Below are 14,201 nucleotides of genomic sequence, written 5' to 3' on the forward strand. Positions count from 1 at the left end.
TGAAGATTGGAAACCAGATTTCTTAAATTCCAATCCAAATGCTTTTTCACCTAAACCATTCTTGCTCTACAACATGCAATCTGAGTTACAAACACATACAAGAATCTTAGATGAACAGATACATTGCACTGCACACTATTCAAATCAATTTTGTGTACAAATTGCGCCAAAGCAGAATCAGCCTTACCCTAATACAGTTGTCAAATCTATGTATTAACCTTTAAGAATCATTTATACTCCACATAGAGTTTTGGAAGAAAAGATGATTAAAACCTATACTGGTCTATACGAAGATTGAATCTGCCGCTAAAAATAATGAGATGAAAATGTTGGGCCGGCCCTGTGGCTTGGTGGTTAAGTGCACGCGCTGCGATGCTGGCGGCCCGGGTTCGGATCCCGGGTGCGCATCGAGGCACCACTTCTCCGTTCATCCTGAGGCCGAGTCCCACATGCAGCAACTAGAAGGATGTGCAGCTATGACACACAACTATCCACTGGGGCTTTGGGGGGAAAAAATAAAATAAATAAAATCTTTAAAAAAAAAAAAAAAAAGAAAATGTTGATTATTTGGAGAAACTAGGTCTCTACTTGCTAACAAAACCCTTAAGCAATGACAACATCCAGAATAGAATACATAGGAAAAAGACAAGTTATAGCCTATCTTTTCTGACTGTGTAAGGTGAGAAAGTTTTTTTCCCCTCTTCAAAGTATTTAATAGTGCAAAAACAAAAGATTCCTTGGATTTTGGAACCATTTACAATTATTTCTGTTTACTCATCTCAAGTCAATTAAAAATTTAAAAATTTCTGCCAAGTACTAATATGTTAAGGGAATATATAAATTTTACGAAGTATACTTAATAGGACTAAATCACAGAAAATCTCAAACAACTACAGAATCCATATTCTTTGAAAATTTAGTTATTTTAGTTCTCTATTATTTTTAACAAGCGTTTTACACTACAATATTTTAAAATTTAAGAAAAATGTTAAAGACACAGTTATTACTAGAAAGCAGGACTCTGCATAAGTCCTGATAATTCAACATAATATAAAATGTAGGGGGGGATTACTTTAGATTATCGCCACCTCTGTTTTACAGAAGTCCATATTTTAGAGCTGAGAAAACAGTGACAGGTAAAATGAAATGCTCAAGACTACACAAAAAATTAACAGCAATGATAAGATACAAACCTAGGTCTCCTCATGGCTTGTTCAGTGTTCTAATTACCAATCAGCTAACTGTAAAACCCCCAGAAACCTGCTCAGTGACTATTTAGATGGGACAGCAATGTACCAAGGGCAAACGCTGAGTATTTTTGTAATTTTTGTATTTTTGTAAAATTACAAAATGGTAGGAATAGGGCTAACAGCTAAATCATTTATCAGCATTACTCCAACTCAAGCTCGAGTCTCAGGAATCATTTAACCCTACTCATCCATAAAGTTTAGAATAGTCTGGAAAATTCCTTTGCTGTGTCTGTAGAATTATCCTATTTCATGAAAATTAGAGTTGACATAGGTGATCACTTGTGTTAAATCAAATAGATCAGGTACATTATTTGGAGACACTCTCTATAGAATGATACATATCTCTTCTATGAAGACATTAATTTAGAAGCTCACAATTTTGAATTTTTAGTTAGACTCTGAAAATAATGGATACCAGGTTCCATTTCTAGTATGGCAGAGTAAGCTCATAACAGACTTGACCCTCCCACATATAGTAACTCTGGACAATTTACAAAAAATAACTACCTGAAGTGCAGCTGCTACAGAAAACGGTACGGATGTTCCTCAAAAAACTAAAAATAGAACCACCATATGATTCAGCAATTCTACTTCTGGATATTTATCCAAAGGAAACGAAAACACTAACTCTAAAAGATATCGGCACCCCAGTGTTCACTGCAGTATTATTTACAATAGTCAAGGTATGAAAACAATCTAAGTGTCCGTCCACTGATGGATGAATGAATAAAAAGAAGTGGTGTACACACACACACACACACACACACACACGCACAAAATGGAATATTATTCAACCATAAAAAAGAAGGAAATCCTGCCATTTGCAACAATATGGATAGACCTTGAGGGCATTATGCTAAGTGCAATATGTCAGAAAATGACAAATACTGTGTGATCTCATTTATATGTGGAATCTAAAAAAAACAAACTCAAAGAAAAAGAGATCACATTTGTGGTTACCAGATGTGTAAGGAAGGGGGATGGGGAACTGGGTGAAGGTGGTCAAAAGGTACAGACTCCTAGTTATAAGACAGATAAATACTAGAGAAGTAATGTACAGCATGATGACTATAGTTAACACCACTGTAGGACATACAGGAAAGTTAAGAGAGTAAGTCTTAAGAAATCCTGTTGTGTTCTCATCACAACAACAAAAATTTTTTTTCTATTTCTTTTATTTTGCATCTATATGAAATAATGGATGTTAAGTAAACTTATTGTGGTAATTATTTCATGATTCATTTTACTTATGATGTAAGTCAAATCATTGTGCTGTACACCTTAAACTTACACAGTGCTGTATATCAATTATATCTCAATAAAACTGGAAAAATTTTAAAAAATAATAAAATAAAATAACTACCTGAAGGCTTTGAAGCACGAACAAAAGTAGGCAGATCTGAGAAAGGAGTAGGAACTTGGAAGAAGGGACTGGTATGGGGTGAGTTTTCCATTTTTTATAATTTAGCCTGAAGGCAGACCACAGTCGAGTAGCAGCACAGAGCAGTCAAAACTCATAGAACTTTCTGGCTTGAAAAACCAAAGCACAGAGCCCAAGAGAGCCAGAGAAGTAGAGACTAAAATTATGAGTTTTCTGCCCAAGTCTATAGCTGACCCCTGAACCACACATGTGGAAATACCTCTCCACAGAACATACACACATGACCGTGGCAAAGTCTAATTCCTGGAATTAAAGTTTTTTTACCACAATATTCTTCCCTCTCCAACTTCTCAGGAAGGAATCTGAAGCAGTATATTTTTTAAAATGTAATTTTTTAAAATGTAAAGACAAACTTAAGCAGTTTCTGGATAAGGCTAAAAACTGAACTGATATTTGAGCTGCTGCCCACCAAGGAGAGAAAAAGCCTACAGTCTGAGTTTGACCAACTTAACTGTCTTGTAAAACAAAACCTATGATACTCTTCAGAGAAATATAGTAGAATTCAGAATCTCCATGTCTAGGATACAATCCAAAATTACTCTATCTATCAAGAACAGGGTAACGTGACCCATTCTTAAGGGAAAAGACAATCAACAGAGGCCATCCTCAAGATGACTCTGATGTTAGAATGATCATACAAGGACTTGAAAGCAGCTATTATAAAACTATGCTCAATAACGTTTAAAAAATGCTTATAATGAATAAAAAGATAAGAAATTTCAGCAGAGAAATCAAAACACACACACACACACAAAATGAAAATTCTAGAACTGAAAAATACGGTATCTAAAATAAAACTTTTACTAGATGGGCGTAATAGGAGAATGGAGATGACAGAGGGAAGAGTCAGTAGACTTGAAGATAGACCAATAGAAATTACTCAACCAAAAGACAAAAGAAAAAGAAAAAAGGAAACAAAATGAAAAGAGACTCGGGGATCTGTGAGACAATATCACAGGTCTGAAAAATTATAGTTTCAGGCACTTTTTAAAGGACGTATAAAATCCTTTCTAATTTTATGAATGAACAATAACAACAAAGTCATTACTATCTGAGTTCTAATCTCAGCTGTCTGCCTAGCTAACTTAACCTCAGATTGTCAGCTAATCTCTATGGAACTCAGTGCCCTTCTCCATATAGTAAGGACAATGGATAGATTAGTGGTTTCTAAATTTAGCTATTCCCCAGAATCTACTAGGGAGTGTTTTAAAAACACAGGCCTCACTTCCAGAGTTCATGTTCAGAAGGTCTGATCTGAGGTGGAACCCAGGTAGCTGCATTTTTCTGACGATAAGCCAACTTTGAGAACCACTACGCTAGATAACACTTGGGGAGATGGGCAGAGCATGTGACGAGGACTCTTGGTTATGACAGCTTGTAGATTCTCTAAAGGAAGGTCCTCTACACAGATGCAGAGATATGATATCCACCAAAATCTTGCAATCAAGTCCCTTAAGAAAGGGGCTGTAGTTTATTCATCTTTATTTTTATCACATCTAAACTTTTTTTTTTTTTTGATGAGGAAGATCGGCCCTGAGCTAACATCTGTGCCAATCTTCCTCTACTTTGTATATGGGATGCCACCACAGCATGGCTTGACAAGCAGTATGTAAGTCCACACCTGGGATCCGAACCCGTGAACCCCGGGCCGCCAGAAGTGGAGTGTCTGAACTTAACCACTACGCCACCGGGCCGGCCCCACACCTAAACTTTTTAATGAATGTTAAACTCAAGAAAGAATCTTTGAAAGAAGATGCCCTATACCACCCCCTAACAGATTCTTAGTTTGTAAGTCACAGTATATATGTTTCTAAATATGAAAACACTAAGAAAAAGTACTCGGCTTTCTGAGAATTATTCAGGTACTCATTCATTCAATAAATATTTACTGAGCCAATACTACATGCCTAGCATTGTTCTAGGCCCTGGGGATACAGCAGAGAACAAAGTGACACAAATCTCTGTCTTCATGAAGCTGATATTTTAGTGACGTCAGACAGGAGAGCCACAGTATCAGAAGCCACCACCCCACAGAACATACACACACAACCACGGCAGAGGCAAATTCCTGGAATTAAAGTTTGTCACCACAATATTCTTCCCTATCCAACTTCTGAAGAAGGAATCTGAAGTGGTATACTTTTTAAAATGTAATTAATTTATACGAAGCAGGCATAGCTCACTTCACTTAACAGCGCCCCTGAAACACTGCGCATAAAAAGTTTAGCAAACTAAATAATTTTAAATACATTCCTTGGGAAAGTAGGGACTATTTGGAGAACAGAAATTATTGCCTTACTTCAGGATACTGTGCTGTGACTCTTCTGTAAGTATCTTTCTTTTGGCAATTAATCTAAGATATATTGTTCAATGGGAAAAGACAATTACGAGAAGGCAAATAGTATAACTACACAGAAGTGATGAAGGAATTTGTATACCTATGTTTATGAACACATATCAAAAAAAAAATCCCTAAGAGATATAAAACTAAATTCTGGGAGGGGCATGCTAAAATGATGAGGAAGATTTTTTCACTTTCCTAATTACACTTTTCTCCATTGTTTGGATTTTCTAAAATAAACATCTGTTACTTCTATGAGCAACAAAAACAATAAAGACATTCCATTGGGGGGGGTGTAAAACAGCTTTCTGAAATGTGAACAATTATCCCTAATTATTCTGTTTGTAAATCTATGTTACTGTTGCTTCCTACTATATATCCTTGTTTTTCTTAAAACATGGCACGCACATACGCCTCGTTTCTTCCATTCCTGTATGTGACACTCACTGGTTGCCCTTCAAATACACATAATAACTACACTCTTTCCATACCTGCTGGAGGGATCATCATCCTACGATCCTGGTCCCACGGAGGTGAAAGGGACCCTGTGTCAGAAGGTGCTCTATGAGGATCAGCTAACCTGTCAGAGCTTGATTCTCCTCTTTCATTGGTAATCTGCTGGTCCAGAGGATTCCCTGGGCCTCTTGAGCCTAATTAAAGAAAAAAAATACAATTCTGTTTTATCTAAAAAAGTAGTAGAAGATCTATCATCAAATAAAATCTAGACACTTTTTAAAAAGTGAAAACAATCAGATTCCAACAAAGTTACCTAAGACACATTAGACTATAACTCTATCCTACCCAAGCCATTTCTAGGATGAGGAAAGAATAATTTTGCCAAGTGCATAAACAAACATTTGCCTATAAAATTCATTTTTAAATGTTATCACCATCATCATTTACACATAAAAACCAGTGGTTAAATCATAAATTATAAATACTAAGTCCGAAAAACCAGAGGAGAGAGTAAACAGCAAAGTAAAGATTTCTATACCAGATGTAATAAGATAATTATAAAATGAGGGTTTTGTTTCTTAAACTAATATTCTAAGAGTCAAAAAGAGCATGATTCCTTTAAAACAGTCATCTTAGAGGCTATATACTTATTTCAATAATTCTGCAACTACTCAAAGTATTTTTTAAGAACAACTCTTTTAGAAATGTACTCAGATTAATTTAAGAGCCACTCAAGAAATTGCATCTCAATGTTGTAACATGTCTCTCTATTTCTGCCCAAAAATGATTTTAACCAGTCTGATTATAAACTTTATACCCACCAGATAAATACGGCTTTAAATGGCTTTTAGCAATTTCTAAATATCAAATTTACCTTCAAAAAGAGCTCACAACGCTAAAGGCAAATCTAAAATAAGTGTTTCGAAAATAACAGCACTGTTGGAATAAACACTTTGAACAAAATAACCCTCATTTGGATAAGAAAATCTTTACATTTATAAAGGAGGCAAATCATTTTAAAGTTCCCTTCTTATGACCACAGAAAGGATGGTACCTCAATTAATAATCCATATTCAGTTAAGATGGAAAAGACAAACGTAAAAAAAAATTTAAATATTAAATAACAAAATATATTAACATTTCATTGAGGGGGGAATGAGGTCTTCTCTAAATTATATTGCTTGTTCCCTCAAGGAACAGCTTTAAAAAAAACATATTTGAATAGAAATCTTTCTAAAATGCTTCCCACATTTCAGTACCTCCTTTAAGAGCAGAGACTAAAATTAATTTGGCCTTTTCTTAGTAACATGTACAAATCAACATAAGTATTCTTCTTTTTTTAAATATATAGTAATCTTTTTTAAAGTTTTCTATCTACTCTCTTTTGTAGAGTCAGGCGGTCAACTGACTTTTATGTCAGAAGGTCAACTATCTCTTTTCCTTACAGTTATACATTCTATTAAATTCCCCAAATCTTCCCTTCTAGCTTGTTCATCCATCTAATCAGTTCATGAGAAGAAAAAGGCTGGGACAGCAGAAAATTAAATTGGTGAGAAATGTTCCAGAGTCGATGAGGCCGAGTTCATCTAGAGGGAAGCACAGATCCTTAAAGGAGACATTCCAAGGCTTCCTCCTGAGGCTCCCTTCCAGAGGACCACAGCAAGGCCAACTCACTGACCTCCAGGTGAAAAATTACACATGTGAAAATGCTAAAGGATACAATGTTTCGTTCAGACCAACAGTTACATACAACTTACTCTAAAAGGAAATTATTTTCCTTATACTCAACCTTATTCAAACATATATCTCATCCAAACTACCAAATTTAAAAAGATAATAAAGGGAAGGAAAGGGAAGGGCACTGGTCACCCTTCTCTCGTGGGTCATAGAAACTTTCTGGCCAAAGCGACTCTTTTAAGACCTGCTGGTAACTAAATAAAACTTCTGTACCTTTTCTAACAAATAGTAAAAAACCCTTGCAAATGATCTAAACACATCAGATCTTGAAAGTAATTAAAAAGGAGAGGAAAGTAATTTAAATAGAAGAGGAGAAATCAAGGGTAATTTTTACTCTCATTCCAAATATTCAGTTGGCTACAAGCAATCCTTGACTTATGCCATTCAACTCCCAGTGATTCACATTTGCAGTTTGGCCAATTGTACCCTTATTTCTAGGGCACTGTTTTTCAGGCTAGTGGCTGCAACACATTGTGGTGCATGAAATCTACTTAATCAGCAATTTTTTTAACGAAATGGAATAGAACTGAATAGAAAATATCAAAAAGCATCAAAAATAGTAAGAGTAGCACTATTTCATGTAACTGGTTTCAATTACATTTATGTTGGTATGTAATATGACATGATATAAAATATATTTCTTACTGTAGGACAAGGTAAAAAATCGGGGGAAAAATGGATTTAGGGCACTTACAGCACATATGTGAATTTCAAAATCAGTCTCCTTCCCGGAGTGCTCAAAGCAAAGCTCTCCTGGCCTCCCAGTGTCAGTCTGCAACTCATCTCTTTCCCTAGGAGCTTTCAGTTCAAAGCCAACACGAGCAAAGGCTCTCTCTGAAGTGTCCCCAGACTGTGGGACCATCTGCTGTGGTACTGGGAGGCAGGAGGGACCAAGTGTACCCAACTGAGGATGGGGCAAGAGGCTATAAATAGGAAATGGGCAAAGGAAGAATATCCCATAACCAAAAAATAGGAAATTGATTTTCTCATATTCTTTGAAGGCAATTCCAAAGAAAGAGTTCCAAAAATATCTACAATAATGGCAGCTTCAACAGGGCAGTACACGGACTCCCTGAGACACTGTTTGACGAGCAGTATCCATGTGAGCATATGAGCTTCGGTAGGCTAGGTTTAGTTTGGTGTTTTCTTTAGCCTCATTACTTTCTGTTCCTACCTCAGATTCAATCTGCTAAAATCACGATCAAAAGGGGGTGATGCGAACACAACACAAGGGAGGAACACCACCGGCTCTTACCAAACAGACTTGGGCTAAAAACATAAGACTTCTGATCTTGGAATAAACAGGGCTCTCTGTCTCTGAATTTTGCCACAATTCAAGGGGAAACTTTAAGGCAACTTGAAAGTGAACACAGTATGGTGAGCGATCAACAGAAGAAATGCAGGTGCGCAGGGAACACCAGGTTGAGTGCCGATGAGCAAGTGCGGAGAGCCCAGCAGCCAATGCCAGGCTGGAGATGGCTCCTGAGTCTCAAACACACAGAAGGGGGAACAAAGCAGACGATCTTGGGCCGGTTTTGCCAAGTATTAGCAAGTGATTTAGGTCTCCTTTCAGATTCCTGTCAAAACTGCCTACAAGAGAGCACTTCTGAATTCCTTGACTCTAAAAAAAGGTTCTTTCCTGGGCCGGCCCCGTGGCTTAGCGGTTAAGTGCGGGCGCTCTGCTACTGGCCGCCCAGGTTCGGATCCCGGGCGTGCACTGAGGCACCGCTTCTCAGGCCATGCTGAGGCCGAGTCCCACATACAGCAACTAGAAGGATGTGCAACTGTGTCGTACAACTATCTACTGGGGCTTTGGGGGAAAAATAAATAAATAAAATTATAAAAAAAAAAAAAAAGGTTCTTTCCTTTCGGACTTTCTACAATAAAAAGATCATGATAATGAGGTAAAAAAAGATTTTAAAAATGCTACATTATAATAATGTCTCATTAAATACAATTTTATGCTAGGTTATATTGTTATTGTGTATTATGTATTCTTTATAAAATTATATATTACATAGTATAATATGTAGTTTTTGAGAAGTCAAAATACGATTTTTAAAGATATGCATCAAGTGCTTGACCAAAATGTAATCTATTATAACACTGTTTATAAGAGAAAAATATATTAAAATTAGATGTCATAGAGCTCCTTTTCCAGACAAAAGTAACCCACAATAAGTGCAAGGAATGCCTGTATTTTCCAAAGGCTTATTTTAAAGATCATTTTAAGGATAAGTTGAGATGAAAATATAAAGTAAGGAAGAAATCTAGAGTAATAAAGATGTTTAAACAATATACCTCTTCCTCCTCCCCCTGGAAGCAAAGGTGAGAGTCTGAGTGGACCCTCCAACAGAGTTGGAGGGGAGAGAAAAGCTCTCGTTTCAGGTGAAGGTCGACCCAATGGTGAGGGACCATATGGGGAATGCTCTGGAATAATTAAAACAGCATGTTTAAATTCATAGTTTCAATTAGCTACACTGTAGATTAGAATTCCATTTCAACAATTACCATCAGGTCATCCTATTGCCAATTTAAGGTTAATCCATGTCATGAACGCTAATTATGCCTTGGGTTTTGCTAATATGGAATAGAATTAAATATGGAACCCTGTGTTTTTAAAGTATGTCTACCAAATGGACACTTTAGTCAACAAAAACATTACCCTCTTAGTAAGTAATACACTTAAATAACCATACAATATTAAGTAAAGGATACTGGTGATATTTTGGAGTTAAAAGAGGATTGGTGGGGCATAAAGTTTGTTTGGTTTTGTTTTGTTTTTAATGGCAGTATGCTTCCAGATATTTCAGCTGGTGAGGGTTGTAACATGGAAGGGCTCAGTTTAAATCAGAGCCAACCTGGGGCCAGCCCGGTGGCGCAAGCGGTTAAGCGCGTGTGCTCCGATGTGGCAGCCCAGGGTTCCCCGGTTCACATCCCGGTGGCGCACCGAGGCACCGCTTGTCGAGCCATGCTGTGGCGGCATCCCATATAAAGTGCAGGAAGATGGGCATGGATGTTAGCCCAGGGCCAGTCTTCCCCAGGAAAAAGAGGAGGACTGACAGATGTTAGCTCAGGGCCAATCTTCCTCACAAAAAAAAAAAAAAAATCAGAGCCAGATAGGCTGTATTGGGCCATGAATTATTTCAGTAAACCTCAGATTTGGAAAAGTAGGAAAAAACACAAAATACGCTGAAGTATCAGAAATTACTTTTGATTCATTACCAGCGAAAATTCAGTTTATATATACTAATTCATCAAATAAATCATTTTATCTATAAACTATATAACCAAGAGCCCTGTCATTTACAAACTTCACCACTCCCAAATAATGGTTATGTTTCCAAAAATCAACAGCAACATCAAAAAACAAACAAACTTAAATACCACCAAAATAATACTTTTTAATCTTGTTAAATTATTGTGTAGCTTATATAATATTCAAATGTAGCTATGACAAAAGATCAAAGCATTATTTACCCTTTCTGAGACTTCTGCATTAGGTTCAGACAAAAATTCCTTCTGTATAATTCTCCCCACCCCAAACTTTGTTACTATTTGAAATTCACAATAATCTGCTATGTTTAAAATGTGGAAATAGACTTCCAAGTTAATGAAACTGGACTCTCAAAAGTGATTTTTATAACTTTTCAATGGTTATTAAAATGGGATTCTACCTATACAAAGATGGGTTTATTTTCAGTGCCTCAGAAGCTTAATTTCAACTTAACCAAAATTATTTTGAAAAATTTAAAGTATTTGGAATAGTATTAATGCTAACTCCTTAATGAATGGATAGAAATATTAAATACATCTTCCAAAAAACTGGTCCTCTCTTGGGGATAATTAAAGCAATTAAGGTTTTCCCACCTTTTTAATTAATACTTTTAAATAATTAAAACCCAACTGTTTTAATTCTTATTTTTTAATTCAAGCAAATTGCAAAGAATAGTTAATACATAAACAATCACGTTATTCCATTTAAGCATTCCTTATTCATTCTCCCAAAAACTAATTAATAAGTAGCTTACTTTGTGCCAAGTACTTTCCTTTTCAAGGAACTCAAGGTACTAAATACATATCATCTTACAAAATCCCACTGAGAAAGGGAGACAGCAATTATTTATACTATTGCTAGGGAAACAAAACTCAGAAACTTGGGAGACTGTGACAGAACTAAGATTACAACCCTGGCTTCAAAATCTAAAATATTTATAAATAATAGTGTTAATTTACTCTAATATAAATTGTATGTGCAATATATACATATATATGTATTTTAAATGAGGGGTTAAAAAAAAAAGACTACCTCTGCCAAATGCTGTATTTGGAACATCAAGTGCATAAGGATCTTTTTCTAAAAGTTCAAATTTAAACTCTGTTTCTGTTAATCTGCAAATAAAGAACAAACATCTCTAAGTTACTCGTCCAAGAGAAGCACCCACATTTCAAGAAAAATGCCACTATCAGGTACAAACTACTCTTCACTATCTCAATATCTGCATAGAAGAAACAGAGAAAAATATTTTGCTCAAATTATTCTGAGCAAAATACCTTTCTATATCCCCCACTACTGATGTTGGGGTAACAGGTTTCTTTTTGCCTAGTGACAGTGATGTTTTGTTGAGGTTTGGAATTGTTTTGTTTTTTCTTCGAAAATAGACTACCATGAGTACTACATCACAGAATCCATATTCTAGAAAGAGCAGGTCCCCCAAGGCCAACCAGTGCGAGTCTATCATTTTACAACTACGGAAACTGAGGCTAGGAATTTAGATGATTTATTCAAAATAAAAGTGCCTGGATTAAAACTCAGGGCTCCTGGCTCTGAGTCACGTACGCTTTCCATCGTAATGTTACCCATATGATTTTAATCATAACATAAAATAGAAATCCAATTAACCCTTCCTAATATTTTACTCCTTTTGTCTTAAAATTTTTTAAAGAATCTTATTTCTAGTTCTTGATCATCAGATCTGAAATAAAACATTTAATCATTTAGTTTTAATTTCTGAGTAGAAAAGGCAAGCAAGAAAACTAATATTAAATAATGTTAATAGTACATTCTGGCAAGAAATTATAACACTCCGGGAAGACTGTTACAATCCTCATAGAAAAGCATTTACTCTACCCTTCAACTGTACCTTGTAAACATTCATTCTCCCTTTTTTATTACTGTAAAGCAATACCATCCAATACAATAAAACCAGGGGATGAAGAGAAATAATATACATTTATTCTATCCACTTATAAACTAAAAGATGTTGACACTCTGAGAATTACTATGTCAGAGAGATTCCTTCTTTCCCTTTCTATCCCTTGTAATCTCCTTCTACCTACATTGGTTTTTTAAAAAAAATTTTTTTAGAGTGACCTCTCTAAGACAAGTCTTTCAAATAAAAAATCCAGTAACTTCTAGTAAAACTAATAAATATTTCACCACTAGATATGCTGAATTCATTGCAAGTTTTCTTGTTTATCCTTATAAGAGTATTAACTAATTAATAAAATAACGACTAAGAATAAAAATAATAACTAAAGTTTTTAAGGTGTTCCCACTAAGATACTTACTTTTGTCTGTTGTGGGCATTTTCTTTCCTTAAATCATTGAGGTTTCTTTCAGCAGTCCGAGCTGCCAACTTAAAGAAAATAACACATTTTTAAAATACATTTATACAAACTTAAAATGAAAGATAAGCATACATAAATATCACAATGATGGCACACAAATATCACCATCACTTGATTATCCATTTCAGTAAACTCAATGTAAAAATTTTTAATTTAGGGAATTTTTTTAAAGGGAATGAGTTTCATGTAACCAGAACACATGAGCCTAAGGCTGGAGTTTAATCATGTACTTGCCAATGAATGCTGTTATCTAGATGTGAAGTCGAGGATTAGCATTATTGGGTGCTGTCAATATCCAAATAACATGACAAGAGCAATAACGTAAGAGGACGCAAGCTTAGGGTGATGGGAACGGAGACTGAGGATCACTATACACGGGAGCCCCCGTCATGAAACCAGGTAACCATCTCTGGAGAGAAATCACTGTAATTCTGTGAAACCACAAAGGTCTAAAACAGTTCACAGAATGCAATATAGGCCATTTTCTCAAACGGCTGAATATAATCAAAGCGTGCTGCATGTCTATTAAGTACACAGCACTGTAAAGATTATATTCCTATAGTCTTTTACATTTGTTTGGTGACACTTTTATTTAATAAAACAAAAGGTTAGAAAATCAGAGTGTATATGTTAGAGAAAACAAAGCTTACACTTATAATGAATATCAAGAACATGCAATGTTCCCAAATAGTGTGGGCACAGGCTAGACTTGTATGGAACACTGCATGTTTCCCAGTCATTCCATGGACTCTGCAGATTAGAAGCAGCAGTGCATGGAACATCAGACCTGCCAAACTGATACAGCCCACTAGGGCAAATGCATCTGTCAGACAGAGGTAGGTAAACTGACTCGGTCTACAACCATAACTCTTTACAAGTAAAAAAAACTATGCTATCAAATATATTCACTTAAAATTATGAACTACACATTAGAAGTGACTTTAACTGGCAAAAGAATAAATTATGTAAACATTCACAAAAAACATAGCTTAACCATATTTTAGCACTCGCTATCAAGAAGATTCCACGTGTAAATCTTTTTCCAGTATGTAATAATCATATAGTCAATTTTGTACTAACAAAAAAGAATATTACACCTTAACAATTTTAGTTACTAAAATATCAATTCAGTTAACTTACAACAATGCAGAACCAAAATTACTTCTAAATGTTTTCTACAAAGGATAGTATAACATATTTACTCTTAAGAATAAGGCACAAAACAATGCACCTTAACAAGTCAAAAGTAAATTCTACTGTGATTATAGTGCTGACAATATTAAAAGATATACCTACAACAAAAAAATATAAAAATAAATGATGGCAAATGATTACATGTTTTTGA

General features: G+C 35.4%; 1 protein-coding gene across 4 annotated transcripts in view; it reads right to left on the reverse strand.

Moving 5' to 3' along the window:
- Positions 1–14,201, reverse strand: part of MIA2 (MIA SH3 domain ER export factor 2) — a 100,026-nt gene that overhangs the window by 15,753 nt on the left and 70,072 nt on the right. For all 4 annotated transcript variants that reach the window (XM_014792106.2, XM_087422299.1, XM_087422293.1 and 1 more), the window contains 4 exons: positions 12,797–12,864; positions 11,535–11,617; positions 9,527–9,655; positions 5,524–5,682 (listed from right to left, as the gene is read on the reverse strand). In XM_014792106.2, the coding sequence (XP_014647592.1) occupies positions 5,524–5,682; positions 9,527–9,655; positions 11,535–11,617; positions 12,797–12,864 (439 nt within the window). The remainder of the gene's footprint in view (positions 1–5,523; positions 5,683–9,526; positions 9,656–11,534; positions 11,618–12,796; positions 12,865–14,201) is intronic.

Source organism: Ceratotherium simum, chromosome 3 (assembly GCF_057802395.1).
Source record: "Ceratotherium simum simum isolate JZ-2026a chromosome 3, ASM5780239v1, whole genome shotgun sequence".
Taxonomy (NCBI): domain Eukaryota; kingdom Metazoa; phylum Chordata; class Mammalia; order Perissodactyla; family Rhinocerotidae; genus Ceratotherium; species Ceratotherium simum.